This window comes from Chinchilla lanigera, unplaced genomic scaffold (assembly GCF_000276665.1).
Source record: "Chinchilla lanigera isolate Chin_1 unplaced genomic scaffold, ChiLan1.0 scaffold00139, whole genome shotgun sequence".
NCBI lineage: Eukaryota > Metazoa > Chordata > Mammalia > Rodentia > Chinchillidae > Chinchilla > Chinchilla lanigera.
Window position 1 is genome coordinate 2481865 of NW_004955540.1, and position 25972 is coordinate 2507836.

A 25972-nucleotide genomic window follows, 5' to 3' on the forward strand; every position below is an offset into this window, starting at 1 on the left:
GGTGCCAGTCCACTTGAGAGGCAGACCGTTGACCTGAGTCCTGTCAGGACTGTATTTGCTCCAACTGTATTTGAAGATCGGGGGAGAGAGAAGCGAGTCAAATGTCTAGAGAAGTAAGAAAACTCAATTAAACCAGGCAGCATATTAGTGGATTTTATTTCTAGTTACATTTCACATGGGCAAGTCAAGTCTTTCCTTACCTCTAGCCTTTATTACTGTCCTTAGTGATTGTCAATAGAGGTAACTGCATTCCCCAAACGATGTTTGAACTTCACCTGAGTCCTGTATTTCCTGGGCAAGAACCCAAACTAATTAAGCCAGTTTGGAGGCATAATCTGCACCTTTAATTACCATAGAGGCTTTGAAATTGAACACACCGAGGGAAAATCAACAAATTGGTTAATTTTATTTTCCTTTAACCATTTAATCTTTCCCTGGACCATACATATGCTAGTGCATATTGTTCTAAACATTTTATTACAAATCCATAGTTTTTCATTAACTGCTGATATTATTTGTGCTTAGGAAGCATTCAGTGACTATGCTAAAGGAAGGTTAAAAGCCATCCCAAGGGGGCCAGGGATTTAGCTCAGTGACACAAGCACCTGCCTGGCAAGTGCAAGGTGCTAAGTTCAACTCCTGGGACAAAAAAAAAAAAAAAAAAAAGAGTCATCCCACATACTTGCTAAGCCAGGATTCAAGATGAACTGCCCATGCAACTTGAATTTAAATGGTTTGGCCTTGTTTTACTGCTTATGCTGTCAAGAAAATAAACAAGGTCCAAGGGTTTCTTGTGCTGGCTTCGCATTTGCAAGTTTGATTTGGAATGTGTTCTGCATAAAGGTGGTTTTTCCATGTGCCTGTTGCTCTGGCTGGGCTCAGTGTAACAGGGCCACTAGTAGTTTCCGGAAGTCCCCAGAGGTGTCTGAGCTGACCATGTCAGAGAGAGACTTCTGATACTTCTCCTGGAACTTGGCCTTGATCCCCTGAAGGTCCACCTGCAGGGAGGACGGCAACATGAGGGATGGGGATGTTAATGGTATGTTCCCTGTAAACAGCAGACTTCCTAATCTCATTTATGCCTTCAATCCACCTGTGAGGTAGAACTAGCATTATTTCCATTTTTTTGGATAAGAAAAGGAATACTAAGTTCGGTCTTCCAAAAGCAGAAGAAGTGTCTGTGTGTATACTCCATTCAAATTTTATTTATGGAAACCAAAACTTGAAGATCATATAATTTTACTTGTTATAAAATAGTATGTTTCTTTTGAGTTTTTACATGATTTGAAAATGGATAGTTCTTAGATACAGGACTGTACAAAAGCAAGTGGGCCCTATTTGGCCTGCAGGCCACAGTTTGCTGGTCCTTGATAGAAGGTGAAGAAAGTTGGGGACACAGAGCTTTGAGACTAACTTTTCCTTGTACCCCAATTGGCAAGGATAAATCCAAGTGCTAGGACTTAAGAGAAAAATAGATAAAAGATTGCTCTGCTGAAGACTTTTTATAGATGATAAGGGAAGTAGCTCTTGTGTAGAAAAGATGCAGTTCCAAATTGAACAAAATGAGTCTCACGAGAGAAGCACAGAACTCTCAGGAGTTTTTTCTCTTTTTGCTTTGGTTTAGACCCTACTCTGCACTCCAGATCTAGAAACTGTGACTCAGCATCTGGACTGTCTTCTCCTGCCCCAGTTAGAGGCTGAACTGAGAGAGAAAGAAAATGAGAAAGGACAGGTGGAGGAGACAGGGACTGTTCGAAGTGGATGCTGAGCGGAGGAGAGGGAAGACTGGAGGCAGACGGAGGGTACCCGCCTGGGCGTCCTCTTGGTCTCCGATCTTCCTCCTTGCCCAGGGGAGAGAGGGTGCAGGAGGAGGCAGTGGGACTCTGTGCTACTGCCCTGTGGCTTTGGGGGGTTGGGGATCTGGCTAAACAATATCTACCTGGGTCTGAAGCATTCTGAGGAAACTGCCCACATGTGGAAATGACCAAGATGTGTGGCCAACACTGAGATGCGGAGCATCTTAGAACTGAGCAGGCCCTGGTCCATGTTGCAGTAAACTTGGAACTGTGACAATCCCTTGGGTGGGTCTGACCTCCCTGGGGTCTTTCAGAGCCCTGGGCCTGCTCTGCTGTGAAACCCCATTCCCTCAAGACCCTCCATGACTTCGGCTGGGTTGCACTGCCGAGAGACAGACAGAAGGCGCGCGGACGGGGAAGGAGAGGGCACGGTGAGGAAAGAGTGAGAGCCCCTGGAGAGAAGAGAGGCTGCAGAGGGAGGGGGAGGAGAGAGAAACAGACTCAGACAGAACAAAAGAATGGGTTGTGGAAGAAGAGAAATGGGCAGAGGAGAGAGTCCAGGAATAGAAATAAAAATGAAAGAAACATCTTGCTGCAAAGTTATATTTAAAACCGGCATCAGATGTTAAGTATTTGTTGAAAATGGGTCAGAATTTGGGTTGGTACTCTTCTTCCTTTATTTAGCAATTTTTTGTTTCTGAGGGAAGCTGTGTGTGGCTTTCAACTGCTTAGTTCCACTTCCTTTGCCTGGCTTCTCTGACGGCAGAAGAAACGCCATTCTCTGTTATTCCCCTTGCTCTGTGGTCCTGTGTCCCAGAGCCTTAACTGTGTGTCTCAGCAGCTGCCTGCAGGCTACTGGCTCTCATTCCCTTTTGCTAAAACACAAGTGTCCTCCTCTGACAGGGGCAAAGAGTGGTCTTTAGGGGCTTAAGAATCTCTTAATCTTTTACTGTACAAAGGTGCATCCCTGTTCCTGGGAATAAATCATTCATATGACACATAAACAAATATTTGTGGCGTTAAACTGTTTTCTTGGTGTGTAGCCATCAAGAAAAGGGTATGTCTGGAAAGGCTTACGGGGGAGGGGGCAGCAAAAAAAAGATTGAGGAACATTCTGTTAAGTGGACCTGTTTCAGGTATAACATTTTGCTTCTACTGTATGTTCAGTTAAATAAACACCCGCTCAGGAGTTGGGAGATCATCTGCTTCTTGTCCCAGTGTCTCTGTTTTGTCTTCTTAAGATGGAGCCAGCCAGGCATAGCTCTGCTACTTCCAAATGGCTCTGCGAGTTCCCTGTACACAGCGCCACCAACTCTCTGGAGCCACAGATGACAAAAACAGCAGCAAGGATCATTACTGCATTTTATAAAAAGAAATGGATTGAAGCAGAGCACAGTCTTCTAGATTCCAGGAAAGCAGGGGCTGTCTCTGCTCCCTTTTTCTGTAAATAGGCCTTTGGAAGGAACTGTTAGTTGATGACATCAGGGCGGAGGCAGAGAAACTGCTGCCGCCCCTTTGGAGTCCAGGGTGTCTTACCTCCGCCCTGGTGATGATGATGCTGATTAGGGTGTCCTCGTCGGTCCCCGTGCCCTTCATGGCCTTGTACAGACGGTCGGCAAAGTAGCCCTCGAGGTCTCGGGCGCATCTCACTGGGGACGAGGAGAGAAGCATGCCAGGCACTCATGTTGAATACGGGGAGGATGTTCTGGGGTCCAGTGCAGCCCAGAGTGGCCCTGGTCACCTTTGGGGTTCCCTGGCTTATAAGGCAGAATCTGACAGAACTGACACCCCACCGTGCAGAAGTGAGATCTGGAAGATTCCCCTTGTCAGGACACCTGGGCTCTTCAGCCAGAGCCAGGTCAAAACCACTTCAGAAGGTCTGAACAGAGGGGCCCCTGGCTCACAGTGATGACTGTTCCTACCGCAGGGGCGCAGGGCTCCAAGGGAACAGCATGGCCAGCACCTTCATCATTTTGAAGATTTCCCCGCTGGACTGTGGCCTGCTGTCCCGCCCTCCCAAACCTTCTCTCCCTGTCCCCACTCTCCTTGCGGGTTTGCTCTGTGTAGCTGCCTCTGGCTCCTTAGCGATCTTCTTAGCTAGAGCTCTGGGATGTGTGCTGGGTGTGACGCCCGGTTCCTTCAAAGGTCGCTCTTCTCTGTGTGGCTGTGTGCTCCTTCGGGGCCCCGCCCTGCCCAGCAGTTTGGCTCTAGCCACAGTGCACAAAGTGTGGCTCCTGCTTAGAGACCAGGCAGTCAGGTGCCTCTCCACCCTGGGCCTGGAGCTCCGCTTCTCCTCCCTTCTCCCAGACCCGGGCGCATCATCAGGGCTAACGCTTAAGCGGAATGAACCACTGACTCTTTGGGTTGTTCACATTTCTCTAGAACACTTGTACTCTTTAACGTTAGTGACTAGTAATAAATTCAGTGTAAGTGTAAAATGTGTAGACTTCTTATAGCTTATCATGGGGCTCTTGCTTTCTGGGTAATTATCTATGTGACCAACACTTACAAGCAAGGGAGAGGAGTGGGGTTAGGGAAGCAGAGTCCAGGAGGCGTGCAGTCTGTCCTCTCATAGGCCACAGAGAAGCCAGCAGAGTTTTAGTAGAAAAGAAAAACCCAGACACAGGTGTCTACAGGTAGAGGTATGGAGGTGCATACCTGTAACCTCAGCACTTTGGGGCGCAGAGATCTGGCTCCCTCGCTTCACTGGGACACCCCAGCTTCACAGACTCTATGTGACAGGAACTGTGGCTCCCAGAGGCAAGAAGATCCAAAAGTTCAGGCCTATCCCAGACAACTTAGCAACTAAGTGAGACTCTGTCAAAAAGGAGGATGAGGAGAAGGAGGCCGCTGGGGATGTAGTTCAGTGTGGTGTGTGAAAGCCCTGGGTTGAGCCGTACCACAACCAAAAAACAACAAACAGACACAGGTGTCTGATTTCTTTATCCTGAGAACAATCCAAAAGCTCCTGGGTTGTGGTTGATGGTGGTGGCGGTGGTGGGAAGCTGCGTGCTACTTGGTAGAGTAGGACATTTGAAACTTACTGAAGTCCCTTGACAGTTGGAACCACTGCTACCTACAAAGTCCTCCTCTCCCACGCAGCATGGATCGATTCTCTAACCACCGTCTGTCAAAGTCATTGTGCACTGGATCTACGTGCATAGGGGGCTTCTCCCTTGACACCCCTGTTTCCTGATAGTGTGGGAAGAAAACTTCAAATATTCTTAGATAATCTATGCCCGGGAAGCAACTTCTGTTGTTAGCAGCAGCAGGAAGCATCAAAAGGTTAGGTGGGGGCAGCGAGGGAAGGCATGGAAGGAAAGTGCAGACAGCTGCTTGCCCTGCCCCTTGCTCCTCATGGCCTTCAAAGAGCAGGGGAGGCAGAGTGTGCTGGCACAGGTCTATAATCCTAGCTACTCAGGAGGCTGAGGCAGGAAGATGGAGCTTGAGGACAGTCTGGGGAACTTAGCAAGACCATTTCAAAAAGAAAAAAGGGCTGGGGGTGTCATTCAGTGGTAGAGCATCCCTAGGTCTGATCCCCAGTACCTTAGTGGGAAAAAAGCAGGGTTCTTAATCTCCACTGACTACAAGACAATCTCATCCTGCACTCCGTTCCACTCCAGGTTTTTCTGTGGGAAATCTGGAATGGGGACCAGGAAACTATGGTAACAGGAGATTCTGATGCTGGTCTGTGGACCCCAGCTATGAAGTGGTGCTTCTGGCAGCAGTCATTCAAAGGTCTCATCCTAGCCTTCAGATTTTAGCTAGACACTGACATCTTTATGTGTTGAATGGGAGCAGGTTGGAGAATGTCTAGCAAAAATAGTTATGGAGCCAGGTACTCTGTGCAGGTTATTCTCAAGGCCTTCTTACTTTTAATTTTGCTACCACTGAGAACAGCAACTTGTGGCTCCCAATCCTAAGAGCTGGCTTCCCTCTCCTCTGTCCTCTCTTTATTCTGCTTGTTGTCTCTACTGTATCCTCATTTGTCAAATGCAACTTCTGTGCACACTAAGCTCCTTAAGAGCAAGAACTGGGCCTGTTTTGCTTCTGATCCTGGTACCTAGCACATCCCTTGTGTCCAAGAAGGTGCTGAGCCAAGGTTAAGTTACGGAAGGGTTGGATTGCTGTCTTCCAACTGCATGCTCGTGTTTTCCAGCTCTCTACACAATCATTTGGAGCCTCAGAGCCAGATGTGAATAGAGCCCTCCATCTGCTTCACTAGCCCTCCCTTAGAGTCCCCAAAACAGTCACCCATGCTACAGCTCAAGTGTGTCCAGTGTCCAGTGTGGGCCAAGATGACAGTAGGGATGTTCACACCTCTGTATATCACTGCACACATCCTATGGAGTTGAGTGCAATACAGGTATGGCTGGGAAAAAAAGTCAGTTGTTGTTACAGTTAAAAAAATAAAAACAAAAAACTAACAGTTTTGGCAATGTGAGCACATTTTTTAACTTCCAGGGCTGCTTGTTTGGGTTCCTCTTTTGGGGGATGAGCCCCTCCATTTCTTGTGCCATCTGGGATGGCGCCATGGACTCCCCCGCCCCCCAGCAGTGTGGACAATAGACAATGCTTTCCTTCCAGAGCTTGCAGAAAGAGAAAAGAAGCCTGCCAGACATGGCCGCTTGCCCATCTCTCTGCTATTTCCTGCCTCTGGGCAGCACCCAGAGAGAAGATGCTGGGGTTTGCTTGGCATGTTCAAAACCTCATCTCCCTCCTCTCTCTTTCTAAACAGATCTCACTTTTTGCAAATGTTGAAGGGAACCAAATTGGAAAGGAAACCCTAAAGCCACTGGACAGACTTGTTCATGGACCTTAAATGTGGGTACTGTTCAGTGTGTGTCAAATGAACCTTATACTATGACTCAAGGCTAGATACTAGTCTTGGACTACAGATGGATGCTTCAGGGACCCCCAGTCTTAGTAGGGTTGCTTAGTAGTGGACAGTGGTGCCCTCCTTGGAACTGAGGCGTTTATTCTAAGGGTTGCTTGCTGACCGCTCATAGCTGGGTCCCTCCCCAGAAATTGCCTCCAAGTGGCAGAGCTGACTTGCCCAAGGTGGCAAATGCCCCCAGGCGCAGCAAGCCCCCAATGACTGATTGATGCTGGGTGTGGAGGCCTGGCTCCCCTGATCCCCTGCAACATCCCAGCAGCAGAGGTCCCTGTGTGACAGGACCTGCATCATATTCACTTTGTCCTCTGCCTGATGTTGCTCTGATGTGCCGTTTCCCAACCTATTCCCTGAAATCCTCCTGCATGCGGACCTCAGTCTCCAAATATGGTTTCAGGGAGCCCAGCCCAGCACAAGGACTCTCCCAATGTTGCTTTACCGAGAGTTAAGTAGGCCTTCTGCAAGTCTCCTGATGTTTCTTCCTCAATGGCTTCTTCCATGTCCTTCCCAATGAGCTGGAAGACAAGCAAAGTCAGGTGGTTATTTCTGGATTGGCTTTTAGCACTCTTGGGATTAATTTCTTATAACAAAGACTGAACTCTCCCAGATTCAGCGCTGCTGTGGTTAGGATATCCTCTCCTGCGTCTTGCCTTGTGGGGGTCTCTTGCCTTGTGTGTGAAGGTGCCACCTGCCTCTCCCTGGCCTCTTTTGCCTTGGGACTGGGGATGCTACCACTTACCATGGAGTGGCTGTGAGGTTCATGATGAGAATCTGACCTAATGCTCCTGACTGAGTGGGCTGCATGGGCTGGGAGCCAGAGGCTGGCCACAACCAAAGGCTGCTTGCCTTCTTTCTGGGGTGAGTGCAGATGGTCTTATATTCACCAGCGGCTCACATGGCGCTCTGCACAGCATTACACATTAGGTTTCTTTCCAAATATTTACAGAAGCTAAAGTTAGAGTAAATTGTGACTCTCTTTAACACAAATAGTGCCTGGGCCAAGCTCAGGGCACGCAAAGAAAGAGAAAGGAAGGTGCCTTGCTGGGTTTGAGCACTTTGCCTTTTTCTAGAAATTATCTCTTATGAATATAACACAATTGATCCTATAGATTATTGGGACCCTGGAGTGCATACTAGTGGCGTTTGTGTTTTTTATTATGAAATCACAGATAAACAAGCATTCTTGTAATGCAGGGACAACACGGGGGGAGGGAGAGTCTGGATGTAGCCAAGGTCCTTGTTGCAGGCCCAGACATTGCTCTCCTGTCTAGATGTCTTTGTGTTGGCGATGGGAACCAGACTCAGAGGGGAAGTGGATTTCAACCCTGTCCTTCCTTTCTGCCCCACCTTTCTGGGTGCGTCGTGGGAGGTGATATCTTGTAAGGGGTGGGTGTCACTTCCCCAGACACAGGGCTCTTGTCATGCAAGCTGAGATTGCATTTCAAGACTTCACTTTGTTTATACAAGTCTGCGTTTACTAAAAACGTGTCACAGTAAACCATTTACTGTTTCTATTGTTAATAGAAATGGTATTAGGGCCAGAATAGTGTTTAAAAAAAAAAATTTTATAGACTCTTAGCCTATAAGACAGAAAAAAGCAGCCATGCAGAGCTGCTGTGCAGCGATGGCGGCAGGAGGTGGTCTCCTGTCTGGCCCTAGGCATCGAAGCTGTGTTCTGCCTGCAGAAGTGCTTCCTGACACAACCCCGGGGGCACCCTTCACACAGTCCACTGAGACTGCACGGCCTCCTGTCCTCCTGCTTCACTCCATCCCAGTAACTGCTGAGGCATCTCCGTGACCTTCATGGAACTCTGTGGAAACAAAGCACTGGCCTGAGCTGTTGGCATCCTCCTTTGAAGCTTTCCACTTCAGTCGCTGGAACATCTCATTCTTAGGGGACTATTTGGATGAACAAAGTTTTCTGATCTCAGAACAAAAACACATTAGGAGGTAGATTGCAAACGCGGCTCTAATTGCATAGGCCGCAGTGCCTCTAGGGAGGTTATTAGAGAAATAAGGGAGATCCTAGTAGAATAAGAGAATATTCTACATTATAAAATCCAGGAGGGAGACTGAGAATTCTCATTTTTAACAGGCTCTCCAGTGATTTTTCTTTCTCTTTAAATTGACCTCCACATTGACAAGTGTGCTGAGAGCAGAACCTCTGCACTCAATCTCTGGTAACCGAAGTGTGAGAGCCCAAGGCTGGTAGTGCCTGTCTGGAGGAATTTGGGGCTGTGATAATCCTACACAATGCAGCAGTGTGGGGAGGCCCTGTTGCTTGGGCCGGGATTGCTGAGACCATCAGAAATTAAGCCTCACACTTGGAGGGCAAATAATGGGAAAAACCCTGAACTTGGTGTCAAAACTTGAAATTCACCTCTATACCGAGATGATCTATTGTATAACACAGTCCAGTGATCTCACACTAGCACTTTTGTGCTTTTGGACAGAAACCATCAACAACTTACAGAATGCAGAGCCTTAAGAGCATGATCAACTCCTAAAAAGTTAACAGCAATCAAGATGAATGACATTGGAGCAAGGCTTCTGGATTACAGTGATATTTATAGCATTGTTAGAGCTGGTTTCACTAAGAGTGGTCAGATCCATAATTTGCCTTATTGTCCATCTGAGCTCTTGCTCTGGTTATTAGTGCTTGACCTGTGTTTATCAAGTGCTTACTATACACCAGGTACTAAGTGCTTGCTTCTATTAATTCATTCAATTCTTACTAATCCTGTGAAGTAGGTACTATTAACCCTATTCAGCAGTTGGGAAATGGAGGCAAAGAACCCCTCATAATGTGCCCAAGGTCATGCCTCTAGTAGCCTAGGGCAGGCTTTCTAAACTTTAGCATGCATTGGGATCACTAGGGAGACTTGCCAAAACTTATAGATGGCAAGACCCAAGCCCCAAGGCATCTGATTTTGTAGGTCCAGGATTCGAGCTGAGAATTTTCATTAACAGTTTCTCAAGTGATTCTGATGCTGTCATCTCAGGATTAACTTTAAGATACTGTATTGGCTTAGAGTGTCCTTGCAGGTATGCAGCCACTAGGTCACACACGTGCCGATATGCAAACATCTGCACACTGGTGTGTGTGTGTTTCCATAGTGACCACCAATGACAGCCATATTCAGAGACTCCAACTGTGGTCCTTGTCATGTGGGAAAAGGAGCGGGTCCTGGGGAATCCTCCAGCACAGAGGCCACATGGGGGTGCAGGGCCAGCTGCCTTTGATCAGGACTCACAGTTTGAACTCACAAGGCCCTTGAGGCTTGCATACAGAAACAATAAAATTCCAAAGCTCTGTTGGCTTTTCCTCTGCTGGCAACATACAGGAAAGGCTATTCTGAGTGAGGAGCAGCCAGCTCCGGCAGAGGTAGGAACTTGGGCCAGGGAGTCTTGGAGTTCTTGTGCACTTTCTGCTACTGACTTGCTGTGTGGTCCTGATAAGTCATCGAGGGTTCCTCATGGGCAGACTGTCTGTGTCTAGCAGTTGTGGGCCACAATAACTGTTCAGCTACATTATAGTTATGCTATTATAAAAATGAAATGACATACAGAGCATAGATATGCTTTGAATGTGTAAAAGCGTTCTACAGAAATAAAATAGGAGGAAGAAAGAAAAAAAAGAAAGAGAAAGATGGAGAAAAGAAAGAAAGCAAGAAAGAAACAAAGAAAGAAAGAAGGAAAAAGATAGAATATCTGAAACTCCACTAATGGCTTTTTGCAAATTAAAATTTCTTTCCAGGGAAGGACTTAGCACTAAGTATCTTGAACTAGCTAACTGGCTTTGCTGGCTGAAAATGATCATGAGATTAAAAACAGTGTATTCATGTCTTTTCAAGAACCTATCTCTGAAGTATAATGTATCGGCCTGAGTGGTAGGCACTGCTAGCCCAATTGTTAACTGGAATCATAAAAACAAGAGCTGACATTTGCATGTTTATCAAATGTCAGATTCTTTTCTGAGGCTTTCTCTGAACTTTTACTGCAGCTCTCTGAACATCTGCTGATGTGCTTATAGCCCCTGCTTTACAAAAGAAGATGGTGCTTTGGTCCCATCTTTGGCTCCAGCACTTGACATCTCTGCTTCTGTCTTCTCTGCCAGCAAAGCAAGTCACTAGCCACTGCACCACATCTGCGGTTGGCTTTTCTTCACCGCAGGGCTGTTCTGAGCACTGTAGGATTCTGGCAGCATCCTGGGCCTCAGCCCACACCAAGAACCACTGTTGAAATGATCTTCCAGGTCCATCCCCCAGACCTGGCCTTCTCTGGGAAGCCAGTTTCACAAGGAGCCCTCAGGGCTGGGTGGATATACTTACAAGTTGATAGGCCAGAAAGGTGGCTCGCAACTGCTTGTAGCTCCTTTTGGCCAGGACTTCATTGAAGGCGAGCTCATCAGTGCCCCAGCGGCCTTCTCCTGCCTGAGGGCAAAGGGCAGTAGCATGACAAGGACTTTGTGAGAAGACTGAGTGGACAGACCACTCTGAACAGGCCTCACTCACAGGGGCTGTGAAATATACACTGAATAGAAGCCAGATGGGTTGACTAGCTTTCTATACTCCTGATGCACAAGTATACTTCACATATCTATTTATATTATTTATACTCATACTTATTCCAAAATGGATCTGAGATAGTTAAGCCCAGATATGAGAACAGGAACAATTCTTTATATATGATCTAAACAGATACCTATAAGCATATTTATTTTTTAAAGACCACACTTATCTCTCAAGTAACTCCCATTTGCATAAAATAAAGAAACAGTTGTTGAAAACAATGCTAAGACATTGAGAAACAAAGGCGCTGTGGAGCCTGGAGCCTTTTGTACACTTACATCATACAGATCTTTGGCGTCCTGGCCGGCCAGCTCCTTGTCCACCTCGTCCCCTTCATCACGGTCAGCCTAGAACAGGGACACATTGTTCCTAACTCGAGGTCTTGCTTGACTACAGAAAACAGAGAGAGCCCTGGGTACAGGGTGACCTTAGAGGGGAGGCCTCCGTAGAGCTCAGCTCAGCCTGGCCACGCTTCAGGGCCTGCTCTTTGCTGCCATCTTTTGGGTGCAGAGGGTAAACAGTGTGGCTTCTGTGAGGACAGGGTTCTCCCTCCCCCGTTCCCTCCCCCTCTCCCTGTTCTTCCCTCTCTCCGTCCCCCTCCCTTCCTCCCTCCTTCTCTTTCCTTCTCTCCCTCCCTGCTGTCTTTTGCTCTCCTACTGGGAACATGACCTCCTTTTCCAGGCCTTATAGCATGTTTTTTTTTTTTTTTTTTTGAAACAGGGTCTCCCTGAGTTACTAAGTTGCATGGACTAGACTCAGATTTGCAATCTTCCTGACTCAGTCCCCCAGAGTGCTGTCTTTTTTTTTTTTTCCTAATAGAAACAGAGGTCATTTATACTGATCTCAGAGCAGGTTGACAGCAACCTAGGATGCTGCCTAGGTTGGTCCTAGGATCACAAATAATCTTCCTTCCAAAATATCCAGTTTCTCCTCTCAGAGCTCCTGTGCCAAAGAGCTCTGAGAGTGGTCAGGGAAGGAAAGATGCACAAGTCTAACCTGAGCCCTGTGTGGTTGGTGGGATTGAAGATTACTCCCAGTGACACACACCTACTCCCTTGAGTGCATAGCTTGCGAAGTCACTGCTGTGCATATGTAATATTAGGCAAGACCTGCAGCTGTAATGCAGGTCCCTAAGCAATGGAATGAATCCAAAGGGAGATGATCTTTGGTGGGCCTGACCCGATCAGGTGACAGATCTTGAAGGTCAAAGATAGAAGAAGTCAGAGTGATGAGTTCCTGCTGGCTTGGAGGAGGCCAGATGGCCATTTATATTATATTATAATATATATTATATTACATGCATGGTGGTACACCCCTGTAATCCCAGCACTTGGGTGACTGAGGCAGGAGGATCACTGTGAGTTTGAAGCCAGCCTGGGCTTCATAGTGAATTCAAAGCCAGCCTGAACTACATAACTACCCCCTCACCCCACTGTATTTCTCCCTGTTCTCATTCCAAAATGGATTTGAGATAGTTAATCCCAGAGCACTGGAAGAGGAACACAGGATCCACATGGCAGGAAGCAGCGATGATCTCTAGCAGCTGGTGGTGGTCTCCGGTTGGCAAGAAAACAAGGCCGCCAGGAGAGTAATTCTCCTCAGCCTCCAGGCAAATGGCAGCACAGGCTGATTTCAGCCGGAGAGACCCTCAGCGAAGGGCTCGGCTCATTTGTACCAGATCTCCTGACCGTGGGCACTGAGATCGCAGAGCTCTGCTGCTTTGGGCTGCGAGTCTGTGACGTTTTTTAAACAGTAGGAAGAAAACCTTTTCTGCTGCAGGCAACGCCCGCTCACTTTTGCTTTTGGCTGACACTCTGTCCACAGTGGGAGAGATAGGACAGGCCTATGAAGCTGGCATGTTGGCAAGGGCACAGATGTTGTCTGTGTGAGGCCCAGGGCTGCATCCCAGCAGGCCAACTGTAAAAGCCCTGTACCCTAGCAGTTCCTGGCAACGGTTCCTATAGGTCTAGACTTGGGGTGAGTCCGGAAGGTAGGGGCTGAGCTGCACTTTTGTGAAGGGCCCCTCTTGTAGTCAGAAGGCCTGAGTCTTGCTGCTGGACTGTGTCTCACTGGCTGTCACTGGGGCTGAGTTACCACCTCTTGAGGCTGAGTCTCCTCCTTGGCCAATCAGAGTGGCTTTGCTTACTGAGCAAATTCATTAACCAGGGGAGAGTGTAAGCTGCAAAGGACAGGGCAGGTGGCTAGCAGAGGAGAAATCCCCCTCGCATGACTTCCCACTCGGTAAAAGAATGACACGTTGATCTGCATTGCCTTTTTCATCACATGCCACGTTGCCAAGGATTATTTTCTAAGATCATACAATGGTCAAGACCTGCGTGCTCTTACCTGCAGCAGGGACACCAGAATCTTTCTCAGGTTCCCACTTGTGTCACCTTTGACATCTGATTCAAGGCTCTTGTTAAATACTTTTGAGGAAGAAAAAGAGGAGAAAGCAAGATGATTCAGTTCCCAGAAGTGTTTTGAAAGGAACATGCTTTCTTCATAGGCAGAGCAAAAGATCACTTACACCTCTGGTATGCCTCCTTGATGGCGCTGATTTCCTAGAAAAGCAATGAAAACACATCAATGTCCAAGGTGAGAAGAATCAATCAGACACACAGGGAGGAGGCAGAGGCATCTCTGGACACAGGGTGTATGATGACAAACTCCTAAAATGGTCATTCCTAGGCTGCAGCAAGACCCCGGGGTGTGAAGAGACCCTTTCTGTGCCAGCTTTTCAGACACACAGGTGACATATACATCCATTCTCCTTGGAGATAAAATGAATCAGTCTAGGTGTCCATCAGTAGAAAAAAGGTTAAAGAAAATGGGGTGCACATACAGAACAGAACCCTCCTCATCCATAACAAGAATGAAATCACCCTTTCACCTTCTGCCACGCCCTCGAGCCAGAGGACATTGTGTCGGGTGCAATGAGTCAGGCACAGAAAGACAAATACCTCATGATCTCTCCATTCATGGACCCTAACAAAGCTGATGTCACGCAGGCTGAGAGAAGGATGGTGGTCACCAGAGGCTGGGAAGGCCGGGGAAGAAGAGATGAGGTGAGAAGCGATGAGGACAAGACACACAGTCGCAGAGCTCAGGAGTAAGTGGTAGTGTTCTCTTATCTACTGGGCTGACAACATTTAACAATGACATACATTCCAAAGCAGGAGGAAGGAGGATTTTGAGTTTTCTCATCAAAATGAAATGATCAACAAGGTAATGGAAGCACTAGCTATTCAAATGTGATCAGTATACACTGTATACAGGATTACAGCAAAAGATACTCCCTAATATGATAATTAGGCAGTTAAAAGCAAAAAGCTGAAAATATTACAGCTTGCACCTTCTCTTACCATCTCTTCACCCCGTCTCACTCTCCCATCCTTACCATATTGCTAGTGTTAGAAGTTCAGAGTGTATCTCACAGGTAATTTTCTCTGCTTTATAGACATGTATGTGGCTATTGAAAACGTAGAGAATTGTTTTGTGAGTGTTTCATGTGCTTAGACAGTGGGGTACAGTCATCATTCTATGACTTATTTTCTCACCCTGCTATGTTTTGGAGATCCAGATAGTCACCCACAGTTTCTTAAGGGGACACAAACTGTCCCAGCCTATGACAAGCCACAGTGTATTTAGCAGCCTCATAGCTATAGCTGCTAAGTTGTTTGTCTGCAGTTTTTCTCTGCTTGGAGCAAGGCTTCATGCAGTAAACAACTTGCTACCGTGGGAGAGGCCTCTCTCCAGGGCATGCACTGGGAGGAATTGTTTGATATGGCAACATCTTGCACTGAGTGGCCCACCTCCGCGCTGCCTCAGGTTACACCTGACCCCTGGTGTGCAGAGCAGGTGCTTCCCTGCAGTGTCTCCTGCCAGCAGGCTTAAGTGCAAGCTGGAAGGTGGTGGTGGGCAGGAGCAGGTGGTGCAGATAGCAGGTGACAATGTGAGGAGCTGGACATCCCGCTGCTGGAGCCTCTGTGCTTCTCAGAGAGTGGACACGAGGAGGGATGGCGAGACTCCAGCTCCTGGTGTGTGACCCAGAGTCTGCGCTGAGCCTTCTCAGAGGCATTGTCCTAACCCAAACTCCTTCTGAAATGGAGAAGGAAGAGGATTCCAGGGACCTAGGGAAGAGGTGTTTGCAGCCGCAGCGTGGATCTGGGTGGTGCTCTGGGAAAACGGCTATGCCTGTGCCTGGCCTAGCAGAGCGAGAGGAAGCCAGCACTCTAGGCTTCAAATAACACTTCAGAGTGTCCTTGATGTCTACTCCAACTCTTGCTGGAGTTTCTTCCTGGCAGGCCTCAGAGTGTCAGGTTCCTCTGGCATTTCCTGTACTGGGCCTCCCCACTCTACTGTCATAGATGGGTATAGAGGGGGAACTCCTACTTTTGATTTGTGCACCATCTTTACTCTTGATGGACTCTTTGGCCCTCTTGGATTCTGGAGCCGAAGACAAATGAGCTCCTGCTGGGGTCTTACCAAATGCTCTTTCTGTTCCCAGAATGGTGGCACATGCCCAAGGGCCTGGGGGAGGTGGGCTGAAAGACCTGCAGAATCCTTCGGGTTGGTGCTGGGATCCTGGGCACCACCACCTTCCTGATTAGTTAGAGCTTTTTGTGTGCTTTACGTTAGATAACAGCCATAGCCTACGCAGTGACACAAACATGGGCTACTGATTGCTTACTTGTGCCAGGAGACCTAAAAAGTCAGGCAGGGAATGGTAAAACAGAACTGTGTCTCCTACACAGAAAAATGTGTGCCTATTAGAAAAAAAACTGAGCTGACATAGCTTTTCTGGAAGGATCTACTCTGTCAAGCCAGGGGCAGCAACACTAGGGCTGCAGTCAGGAAGTCTGGGGCTCCTGCATGTCGTATCCCTCCTGCATGGCATCTCTGCCCAGATTCTTGCTCAGCCAATGACAGAACGTGGGGGAGTGGCTTCCCTCCAGGGGCTGAAGCCATCCGTGATGGGCACGTAGACTCTCCTAGGGGCTGGGGGCTTGCCTGCGTGGGACTGACCTTATTGGTTCTTGAGCATAAGATCTCGATAAGCACGGCTTCATCTGTGCCCATGCCCTTCATGGCCTTCTGCAGCTGCCGAGCAGCGTACTCGCTGGGGCGGTCCAGGAGGGCCAAGGCTGTCTTCTCGAAGTTTCCACTCAGCTCACTCTTGAGCACCTCCTCCAGGTCCTGCGGGAAGCACCGAGACCTGAGTGGGAATGGCCCAGGAGGAGAAGGACAGGTGTCCACCTGCCCTGCTGCATGGGTTCAGGGTGGGCAGAACACTTGTCCCAGGACATGTGGAGGTGTCCCAACAAGAGTGACCTGCTTGAGGACAGAGGTCACTATGACTTCTCATCCATCCCCCCAGGGCTGGCAGAAAAGCAAGAGACTTCCTTCTTGGAGCTAAAGACCTTGAAGGAGAATCACAGTGACCATAGAACTTGTAGAACAGTTTAGGACTCTGAAAGCTTTTCTCAGCAAATCCTCAAAACAACCTGGAAAAGCTGGCTTGAGAGTTACTGGCATTATTTCCCTGTAGTGAACTTCAGGATGAAGGATTTGTCCCTACACATTCAGCTAGCAAAGACTAAACTATAGATGCAACTTTCTAAGTGGGTCTGATCGTTTTGAGGGTGAAAGGGGCCACTATCAACAGTTGTGTTTGTTGCAGGGGCAATAAAATAATCAGGAGCTCTCTTGGTAAAACAGGTCCATAGTCAGTCGATTGTCTTCTTAACTCCTCAAAGGGACACAGAATTCGAGCAGGAAGAAGCCTAGAAACCTCCCTGGGGCCCTGTTCTCAGCAGCTCCCATCTTCATCTTTTTGTGGGGCGCCCTCTTTTCAAAAGTCAGCTGACTGCCTTCTCCTCCCTGCCTCCCTCTGAAGAGCTACTTTCATAAGGAAACTTCCAGAAGGGGAGCTCAGCCTGATCAGTCAATCCCCTGACTTTGGTGAAGGACCTTCTGCAGAGTGCCAGCCCAAGGTGGGCCAGATTGGAGGCTGGCAGACCAGCCTGGGCCTTGGGACCACAGTTACAGCAGGGCTGGGCTGGTTCCTCAGTGCTAGGCATGCTGGCTCAAGCACAGTGACAGAAGCATTGCCACTTTGGAAAACTTAATTTCTCCATGACCAGTTTTCCCACCTAAAAATGAAAAGAATAACATGACTTCTGGGGCTGTTGGGAGAATTAAGTGGTAGAAGCTGTGCAAACATCAAGTAGAGTGCCTGGTACATTTTAGTGCTCAGTAAGTGCTAATTGTTATACATATTATAGGACAATTTTATCATTGTTATTCCATGATGACAGGAATTTTCTGAAAGGAGGCAAATCAGCTGTTTCTCAATCGAGCCTCTGAGCTCTGAGGCTGGCAGCCGATTTTGTGTGAGGTCCTGGGGTCTGCTGTTTTAAGAGAGGTCTCCATCTGAGGTGGACCTTGAGAAGGTGTGTGAATCCACCTGCAAACTGGAGCTGCTTTTCCAGGTCAGATGGAATTATGTAGACCCACAGGGAAGAGAAATCCTATTGCCTACTCTAATAAGCCCAAACCATGAAAAGAAATCTTGTGTGTTTAATTCTGCTGGGTCAGAGAAGCGGGCGCAGGGCAGCTCGGCTGTCATCCTGGCTCTGCTGCTGACTGGCTGGCTGCCTTGGATAGTTAGTTAGTCTCTTACAGGCTCTGGCTCAGCTGACACGGGGACTTAGGTTTGACACCTCTGACATCCTCCACCGTTAGGCATATCTCTTTGGTGTTCTCAGCTCTCTGAAACACAGCTGAGAACAGGAGAGAGGGCAAATGTCTAGCCAGTGAAGGTATCACAGGGTTGGTGCTACAACATGCCCACTTCATTTTTAGCAGAACCGCCCTAGGCTTTCGTTTACTCATATTTCTGACTGCAGCAGCTCCTGACCTTCCACGCTGGTAGAGAAGTGGCCTGGGGGCTGCTAAGTTAGGCGTGGACAAGGATGAAAGTTCAAGGTCGTCCAATTGAGTTCAATGCACTTAAACCACAGACTCACTGATTTTTATAAAAGTGGTATTGACAACCCTGGTTGTGAAGAGAGATGAATAAAAACTATAAAGTGCAGCCATCTGGGCCATTTAGTATAAACATAAATAAAAAGTTCTGCTCATGCCACTGGGTTCTGTAGGAATGGCCTTGAAGTCAGAAGACTTCTTTGTTCTCTTCTTTCACTTCCTTCCTTCCTTCCTTCCTTCCTTCCTTCCTTCCTTCCTTCCTTCCTTCCTTCTTTCCTTCCTTTCTCCTTCCCTCCCTCCCTCTCTCCCTTCTTCGCGTCTTCCCTTCTTCCCTTCCCCTCCCCTTTTCTTTCTGTGATACTGGGGATTGAATTTAGGGCTTTCGCACTGTGCTACTTGCCTGGCTCCTTTTTCTTTTTAAATATTGAGACAGGGTCTCGCCAAGTCATTAAATTGTCCAGACTGGGCTTAACTTGGGATCCTTCTGCTTCAGCCTCCCAGAGTGACTGGGATGAGAAATGTGTACCACCATGCCTCGCTCTCCCTCACTCCCTATCGCCTTGCCCCCCCGACGTGTGTGATTTCACATAAGTCATTTAAACATATGAGCGTTACCTTTCTTATGTGTAAAATGGAAGCCATCACACCTATCACCTACCCTTGATTTTATGGTACATGCTGACATATTCTCCCAGAGACTTGAGTAGAAGGTAAGTGCCTCCTTTATTTTAAGTGAGATCAAAGCCTGAAGCGACTTTCTCCTGGCCAGTGTTGTCATGCTTATACTAGATATCCCCCACAAAGCCTCAGGGGCTCTCAGGTGGGGTTTTGGGGAGTGGCTGGTTCAAGGGTGCGATAACTGGATCAGTCCAGTGATTGGCTTTAGCACCATTCTGGCTGTGGATGATGGAGGGCCCACTCTGTGCATGGGTGGAACCAACCAACAGGCTTGTTGCCTTGATGAATGAAAGGGAAATGGAGCCAGGCTTGCTGCTCCCTGCCTGCCCTGCCACGAACGGTTTCTCCTCTGCTGTGCTGTTCTGCTTTGGAACCAGATCTACTAACTGCGAGCCAAATAAACCTTTTCTCCTTTATCTTGTGGGTATCAGGCTTTGTGTCCCAGCGACAAGAAAGTAACTAAGACAAACATCAAGTAGGAAACCCATCTTTCTCTCTCTTTACATAGATCTACTTATAGTGACTGAGACTGTGAGGGTTTCATAAATATGGCTGAGAATACAGCACAATGATTGATATTCACTTTGCATAATGATAATTCCAGTGACATTAAGAAAAGGTTAAGCTGTGTTCATTATATATTAAAAAGGAAACAAGAAAGCCTAATGCATACTTAAAGATTTTTATATATAACAGCCTCATCAACAATTACGAGAATAAAAAGGAAGAAAATGTAAAGAAAGAAGACTTGATGCTTTAGGAAATGGCTTTTTTTTCCTTTTAAATTTTTGGTAACATTAACCTAGGTAGAATATATTACTTTAAGGATGTTGAATAAATGAAAAATTCCTACATCAAAACCCACCAGTAAAAACTGACTTTCATAGCACTGGCCCATCCACAAGTTATGTGGAATTAGTCCAAATTGAATGGAAAAAATGACCAAATACTTCACAAAAAAAATGAAATCAATTTGAAAAATAATGAGTTAGATTATTGGCTTTACAGGCTATTAAGTTAACAAAGCAATTTCAGTTTTTCTAAAGTTAATTAAAGTTTTAAACGGTTATTTCATTGTTCCTCTTGGGCTAATTCACCAAAGCTTTCAGATGTCCTCCCTGCCTGGGACAGGGTCCAGCCTCCACCTGGCGCCCACAGTCACCTTGCCGTACTTTGTCTTGTACTTCTGCTTTATTTGTTGCCTCTCATCTGATGTCCTGCTTGACAGGATTTCAATGATGGCTGTTTCATCAGTTCCTAAAGTATGGGAGAAAAGCACAGTCATAGTGAACAAGAAACGAGATGGAAGATTATTTTGTCAAGTCTGAGGAAGGCACAACTCACAGCTAAGCACCGTCAGAGGCTTCAGGGGAACCGAATGGACCCTTAACTTTGCTGTGTTCTGCTGAAAACACAAGAGAAGTATTCTTGTCACTCTCAGACAAATAATCCACACAAAACTGAAGATGAAGGCTCATAGCAGTATAGCCCACAAGTCCATGATGGACACATGGATAAACAGCATATGGTATATCCATACTGTGGAATATTACTTGGCCACAAAAGGAAGGAAGTATTGATAAATATGGACAAACCTTGAAAACATTTTGCTAAGTTAAAAATCCAATCATACAAGATCACACATTACATGACTCCATTTATATGTAAGTCCAGAGTAGAGAACTCCATTGAGACAAAATGTAGATTAGCGGCTTGGTGCAGGGTGGGGGCAGTTTGGGGGATGGTAGCTAAAAGCTACAGGGCGTCTTTTGAGGTAATGAAAATTTCTAAAATTGACAGTTGTGATGTTCGTGCATATCTACTGTACACATTAAAACCCAGCAAATTGGGTATGGTTTTTCCCCTCACCCTCAGGCTGACAATGGGGTGATAAGACTAAGATAGGGGTCTCAGCTGCCACAACATCGCTCCCCCAGATAACATGACAGTCTCAGGAGAGGAGGCAAACTGGGACCCTGAAGGGCAGCTGCCCCTTTAGCCTCCCTTCACATCTTTGAATTATTCCTGCTAGATGAAGTCTTTTCTTTTTTCCTAGAGCTCAAAATAACATGAGCATTGCAGTAATTTTTTTTTTTTAGTACTATAGACTGAATACAAACCTTCACATACAGCTGCTTCCCCAGCCATTTTAAATGTTTATTTTGAGAGAGGGTCTTGCTAAGTTGCCCAGGATGGGCTCAAATTTATTATCCTGCCTCAGCCTCCCAGAGTGCTGGGATGGCAGGCATGTACCAGCATGTCTAGCTTCACTGTAGCAATTTGTCAGAGACCCAAAACTGTAACAAATGAGGAAGAACAGGAGGTATCCTTGAATGTGGAAACAGGAGGAGCAAGATGCCCCTGGAGTGGTGAGTGTGGGTGAGAAAGACTGTCTAAACCATCAAGCCCTAACCTCGATTTCATCAGACTGGGATCAGGTCACGGCTTCGCTCCTCACTGACTGCATGACATTGGCCATGCCCCTTGGAGACTCGGGACGCCGGACCTCAGTTCTGGAACCTGCTGATCCCTGAGGGGGCCCTCCTCCCCCACCCCTCCCCACCTGGCCGCCTGCACCTCCCTCTCAGCATCCCGCTACCCCTTCTCCTTTCATCTTGTCTCTTGTGTTTCCAGTTCTCCTTTCCAGCTGGGGTCCTTGGCCCCATAAACACCAGCTTTCCTGATGAACCCTAGATCAGGCCCCCTCGACCCCACTCTGTCCTTGGAGTTCAGATCTTGTTCCCAGCTGCCTGTGGCCACCTTTCCTCAAAACTTCAAGGCACTTCAACTTCTAGTGTAGCTAAACCCGGTCACATTTGTGTCAGTTCATAAGCTCACTCTCCACTGCTATTTCATCTCAGTGCAGCATCACATAAGTCAGAAGATCCAGGATCACCCTGGGGTGCCCACCTTCTGTCTTTGCTTTCTGCTATCACCAAGTCCCACCTGTCTCACCTAGTGCGCAATGCTTTTATCTGTCCCTTTCCTTCATTCCTACTGCCTGACAGGTTCTGGTTACAAATGTGACCTTTTAGTCTCCCTGGTGCTGAGGTCTTTGATCTCTGCACTCCACCCTCAGAGCACATTATGTGCTCATTTCATTCCACAGTTTAAGCACCTCTGGTGATTCTTCATAACTCCTAGAGTCTAATCAAAACCCCTTAATGGGGCAAGAAGGCTTCCTAAAATTTGGTCTCAATCTACTCTTTTGGACACATCTCTGCACTTGTCTTTTCTCAACTACTTTTGTCAATAGACCAAGTACTTTTATAAACATTGAAGGTCAACTTTTCCTTACAAGCATCTCTATTTTCCCACAGCCTGTTGTTTACAGGCCTCGCGGGTCATCATGGTGGTTATAGGACTGCATGAATGTCACATTATGCAGCTGGTCCCTGGGCCACAGAGAGTGGTCACTAATTGTAATGTGTGCTGTTACAGTGCCAATTATACCCCTCCTGCTCAGCCATTACTGGATCTGCCCAGCCCACCAGATCTGTGTCATCCAAGCATACTACTGGACCCTTAAAGATGATTTGGGAAGATTAATATATGACAACTTAAAATTTTTAATAGTTATGAGTTTATTTTAATATTTACTTTGTGAAAACAAGGAGTTAAAATGAGTTGACTAAAATAAAAGTGCTCATTTAATAGTACTCAGGTTGGTGAAATTCATGGAAGGCCAAATGGTTGAGGACTAGAAATCTTACTCTAGATTGTCAACTCTTCAGTGACATGGATTATGATGCCTCAGCATGGAATCCCTTCTCACTGTGGTTTACACCTTCATTAAGCAGTTTCCACACAAATGTCTGTTGAATTATCTCTCACTGATAATTGACTCAAAGGAAGGTGATATGATTGATTCAAAGGAAGGTGATATGAAGCCAAGCCCCTGCCTCCTCAGAAGACATCTCAATCCGCAGTGTGGATGGGAAGCTCTCCAGAGGTGGAGTCCATAGCTTGCTGTCTGGTCCTGACCCATAGACCCCAACCTGCTGTGGGTCATGAAATGTGGCTGGATGGCACTGCTGTTCTCACAGTGTCTGAGGAAAAAGCCAAATGTTTTCCCATTAAGTTTAAATGATATTTAAGGAGGACTTCCAAGAGATGAGCAGCCAGCAGCTGGGCTGCAGGTGGTGGAGAAAGGAAGGGCCTTTCTGACCAGAGGGAGGAGGAGGCAGGAGGGCTGCTGGGTGACGGGCAGGACTTGCTCATCCCAGGGCAGGGAGAGGGGGCTGAAGTTCTTGTTTTATGCACAGCAGAGAAGAGAACTTCTGGGCCTGTGCTGGCTCCATGATACCCTGCCCAGGGTATCAAGCCAGGGTTTTCTGCCCAGGAGGACACCAGGGTTGCCATCTGACTGGAGGGAGGGGAAGGGAGGCTCTTGGAAGCTGAATTCGCATAGAATACAACCGTAGTCTTCTTGGTTTATATATTCATTCAGGAGCAGCTTTTGGAGGGGCTGATGGAGACCAGAAATGGGCTACGGCCTCACCCATGCACAAGGAACCATGGATCTTTTGCTGCTGCAGGCAGAGTTAGGTGAGAGCTGCCAGCTGGTTCCATAGCAGGACTGGGGATTTCCAGGAAGAGTACCCCCACCCCCAGTCTCTAAATGCCTTGTTTACTGTCCCTGGAACAGGTCCCAAACTACCTACTACTGGGATAATTTAAGCTAAGGCATTCTCCCTTGAAAGCACTTTTCAAAATTGGTATCACATGGAACAACACATTAACTTGAGCACAGAATAGCACATGGAGACCAACCCTTCCCTAGCAAGTCCCAGGTAAGAAACAGCTGTGAGTGGGAGAAGCACATTTTTGGAGTCAGAGCTGGATTGGAATTCTAGCTCCACTCCACATAAGGTAACAGATGTAGGACTCATTTCAGGGCTCTGTTGTCCCACCCAGTAGCAGAGGTGGCTAAAATACATCATGAGGGGGGGAGATAGAGGATTTTGAAAATCCATGCCTAGACACCAGCAAAGCTGTTCCAATATCAGTACCTTGTCTACTTCTCCATAGGAAGGGGCACACTAACCTAGCCTCCTATCTGATGCATCTCTTATGTCCAGACTGCCAGGAGGAAACCTATTGTTATGGGTTGAATTATGTCCTCCCAGAATGATATGCTGAAGTATTGACACCAGTACTGCAGAAATGACCTTATTTGGAAATAGGGTCTTTGCAGAGGCAATCATGTTAAAACAAAGTCATTTGGGTGAGTCCCAATCCAATATGGCTGTGTCCTTATGATAGGAGAAATTTGGACACAGAGGGACAATGATATGAAGACACACAAGGTGAACGCCGTTTGAGGAGAACTGAGGAGAGGCATCCACAAGCCGAAGGAACCCGAGCCTTCCAGGTGCTGAGTGAGGGCTTGGAACTTCCTTCTCTATGATCTTCCTTCTCTGTCACCTGTAGACCCTTTGGTTTTGGATTTCTGGTCTCCAGAACTGAGAGATGATAAATTCCTGTCCTTTTCAGCCACTTGGTTTGCAGCACTTTGTTAGGGCGCCCATATGAAACGGAAATGCCCGCTCTTCCCAGCCATGTTTCAAGACTTCAAGACAAAACCCTCAATCCTCTCTTCAGAGCCCTAAGTCTGGCAGGTCTTGCGGTTGCTGATGACAGGTCCCTCTCAGCTCCAGCGCCTGTGGAGGGTGTGTGTATGGTGACATCTGCATGGAGCTGAACGAGACCCTCTTGGGGAGCTGCTCCCCTGTTGAGACGGGGGGATCCTGACTGAGCAGGGGTGGCACTGACCCCTTTGATGGATGGGTTGGTGTTATGGTTTGTGTCTGCATGTCCTCCCAAATCCTCATGCAGTCATGGGGTGGGCTTCTAGATTTATGGTTGATTTATGGTCCGATGTTGGAATTATGGGTATGAGTGCTACATCTGCCCTGCGGCCAATAGCTTGCATATAATGTAAGGGAGGGAAAGAGGTTACTTGCCACCTCTCTTTCCTTTTTGCTCTTTTGTTTTTGCTGTCTTCTGCCACCACAAACTGTTGCCCTCTGCCATATGCCACTCTGCCTTGCAGCCAGCTGAGTATGGGCTGAAACCGCCACAAACTGTGAGCTAAGTAAACCTTTCCTTTCTTGGTATTGGGCATTGGGTATTTTGTCTCAGCAATGAGAGAAAAGTAACCAAGACAGTTGGAAACAGTAAAAAGCTAGGCTTTGGGTATAGCAAAGGCTAGAGAGAACCTGGCTGGAGATGGGAAAAGGTACGAAAATGAGAAAACTTGAGATTTTTTCCCCCCTCCTTTTGACTCTGCACCAGACCTCAAAACCATCTTTGGGAAGACACAGCAGGAGTTTAGAAGGAGCAGCCAGGGCCGGGGTCACGGGGAGCTGTGCTCTGGCTCTGGCGTGATCACCAGTTTTGTGTTTTCACCTCATGCGTTATTTCTACATCTGCAATTCTGGGAAGATTTGGCTATTTGATTCCAGTTGGAGAAAGAAGATTCTAGGATGAGCTTACTTGCAAAAACAGCATGAGTTAATTGCCTGATTAACTCAGGCAATTCTGGTTTGGTTCCAACGTGTTATTTGTATTGTTCCTTTTCATCTCCTCCTGGAGCTTCACCTATGTAATATGTATCTGGTTTCTTACTCTGTGATATTATTACAATTAAGGCTTACAGTTCTGAGTGCCAGAAATCTCACCTCAAAAGGGACTTCCTTCCCTCCTTGAACTCTCCCCCTTGGGCTCAGTGGCAGCTGTCATCCCTGCTTCCATGTGGCCCCTTCACTGTATTGGGCCAGTTGTCATCCCTGGTCCCTCCTTCCCCTCACCCCACACCTAGTCAGTCACACTAACGCCTGTGTACTCCAGCTCCTCATCTCACTCAGATCTACCCAGTTCCCTCAGTCTTCGCTTTCACCGAGTCACTCAGCAGAATCACTGACAGTACCCATGGGTCCCTGTAGAGCTGTCACCATCTGCAGTACAGTTCATTGCCTTCTGAGGGCCCTGTTAAAGCACAGAATAGCCTGGTTGGTCATTCCTCTGCTTCCAGCCTTTCGCTA

The 25972-nt window shown here is 47.3% G+C and overlaps 1 protein-coding gene across 4 annotated transcripts in view; it reads right to left on the reverse strand.

The window, feature by feature from the left end:
- Positions 1-634: 634 nt before the first annotated feature.
- Anxa13 (annexin A13) overlaps positions 635-25972 on the reverse strand; it is a 79071-nt gene continuing 53733 nt past the window's right edge. Inside the window, exons 4-12 of one of the 4 annotated variants that reach the window (XM_005410935.2) lie at positions 20089-20183; positions 16287-16457; positions 13789-13822; positions 13608-13687; positions 11540-11608; positions 11022-11123; positions 7130-7205; positions 3333-3445; positions 637-998 (exon numbers count right to left, since the gene is read on the reverse strand). In XM_005410935.2, coding sequence (XP_005410992.1) covers positions 879-998; positions 3333-3445; positions 7130-7205; positions 11022-11123; positions 11540-11608; positions 13608-13687; positions 13789-13822; positions 16287-16457; positions 20089-20183 — 860 coding nt within the window. In that variant the 3' untranslated portion in view covers positions 637-878. Of the gene's footprint in view, positions 999-3332; positions 3446-7129; positions 7206-11021; positions 11124-11539; positions 11609-13607; positions 13688-13788; positions 13823-16286; positions 16458-20088; positions 20184-25972 lie in introns of all 4 variants that reach the window. The other 3 variants (XM_005410936.2, XM_005410937.2, XM_013507926.1) reach the window with 3 other exon arrangements.